The 1,533-nt window shown below is 43.8% G+C and overlaps 1 protein-coding gene across 1 annotated transcript in view; it reads left to right on the forward strand.

Annotated features, from left to right (window-relative positions):
- The window catches only part of LOC135104041 (D-beta-hydroxybutyrate dehydrogenase, mitochondrial-like), a 12,681-nt gene extending 11,403 nt beyond the window's left edge, over positions 1-1,278 (forward strand). Inside the window, exons 8-9 of the mRNA XM_064010919.1 lie at positions 254-396; positions 737-1,278. Coding sequence (XP_063866989.1) covers positions 254-396; positions 737-925 — 332 coding nt within the window. The 3' untranslated portion in view covers positions 926-1,278. The remainder of the gene's footprint in view (positions 1-253; positions 397-736) is intronic.
- The last annotated feature ends 255 nt before the right edge of the window (positions 1,279-1,533 follow it).

Genomic DNA, 1,533 nt, shown 5'->3' on the forward strand with positions numbered 1-1,533 from the left:
GCTCCGTATCTGAAACGCTTTGCTTTCTCACCATGACTATTTTCAAAGGCCACAAAGATGATCAGTTGTATTCTCAGCAGTGTTTCTTCCGTTAAAAATGTAGAAATCTCGTAAATCTGTCACTAGAACCATAAACAAAAAAAAAACTTAGAAACCAGTGTAACTTCTACTAAGGCCTTTTGAATGTAGTGATGAGGCACAAAAGTGTTTCAAAATATGGTGCGGTATCCCATCTTTCTCTCTCTTCTCACAGCCACGAACATCTTGGCGAACGACAACGTAAGGGCGCACGGAAAGGCGATGTGGGACGGGATGAGCCAGGGGGTGCGGGAAGCTTACACACAGAAGTACTTTGATGCTACCGTGGAGAACCTGCTCACCTATGCCCACATCGGGGTACGTTTCTTCCACCTTCCTCCCCCTCTCTCTCTCTCTCTCTCTCTCTCTCTCTCTCTCTCTCTCTCTCTCTCTCTCTCTCTCTCTTTCTCTCTCTCTCTGTTTATGTATGTATCTTTCTATCTGTCAAGTATACTTGTCTGTCTGTCTGTCTGTCTGTCTGTCTGTCTGTCTATCTATCTATCTATCTTAACTTTTTATATTGCCTATTGTTTTGTGGCTCCATATTTAAGGTACTTTTTTGTATCTTCACATACATAGAGTACATACTCGTACATATAGTACAAACACATAACATAGCACCATAACACATCATGTCACTCTGTCCCCCCTTGCACAGTGCCGTGACGTGAGCGCCGTGGTGGAGGCCATGACTGGTGCCCTCACCCACGCCTCTCCCCGTGCCCGCTATATGCCCATGGACGCTGCCTGCCGCCTCAAGGTATTCATCAACACGCACCTCCCTGAGTACTTCTACGACACCTTCTGCACCTTCACCACGCCCAACCACCCCGCAGCCTCTTCCTAAGAGTCACGGGTCTTGTTGTTGTTCTTTGTTCTCATCACTTATTATGTGCCTTGAATTATTATCAGTTATCAAACGCTGATTCTTAGAAGGCGTTATGAGATGACACGTGTTTTGCCGAATCAGTGATAATCAGAATGTTCTCCTTCTGCCAGATCGAAGTGTGAAGTATTCAGAGCTTGGTTTTCTGTTGACATGTATGTTATTCTAGTCTTACGATAATGGCAATATTAAGAAATATCTTAGATTCAGATTTTGTTATCAAAAAGTTAATAGGACATTGAAGGTATTGTGCATATCTGTGTGAAGTTGTGTGTCTATGAAGTCAAAATACCTGACAAAATAATAGTAATTTACTTCTTTTTTATTCTTCCCTCTCCACGTTCATTTGTTGTAATGAGGGATTATCAGACGAAACAATGAGTGCACTCTTTTTTTATCCAGAAGAAAAGAATAATCCTTTCGTATCGTTGTTGTTTTGGTTTATGGCAAAATGCTGCAAATGTTGTCGAGCGCACACCGAGTGAATGAAATACGACGACAGGAGAACGAAGAGAGTAACGCCCCTCCCCCTCGCTCCTCGGAGGCGGGGGAGGAAGGCGCGGGGTGAC

Source organism: Scylla paramamosain, chromosome 1, assembly GCF_035594125.1.
Source record: "Scylla paramamosain isolate STU-SP2022 chromosome 1, ASM3559412v1, whole genome shotgun sequence".
Lineage (NCBI taxonomy): Eukaryota > Metazoa > Arthropoda > Malacostraca > Decapoda > Portunidae > Scylla > Scylla paramamosain.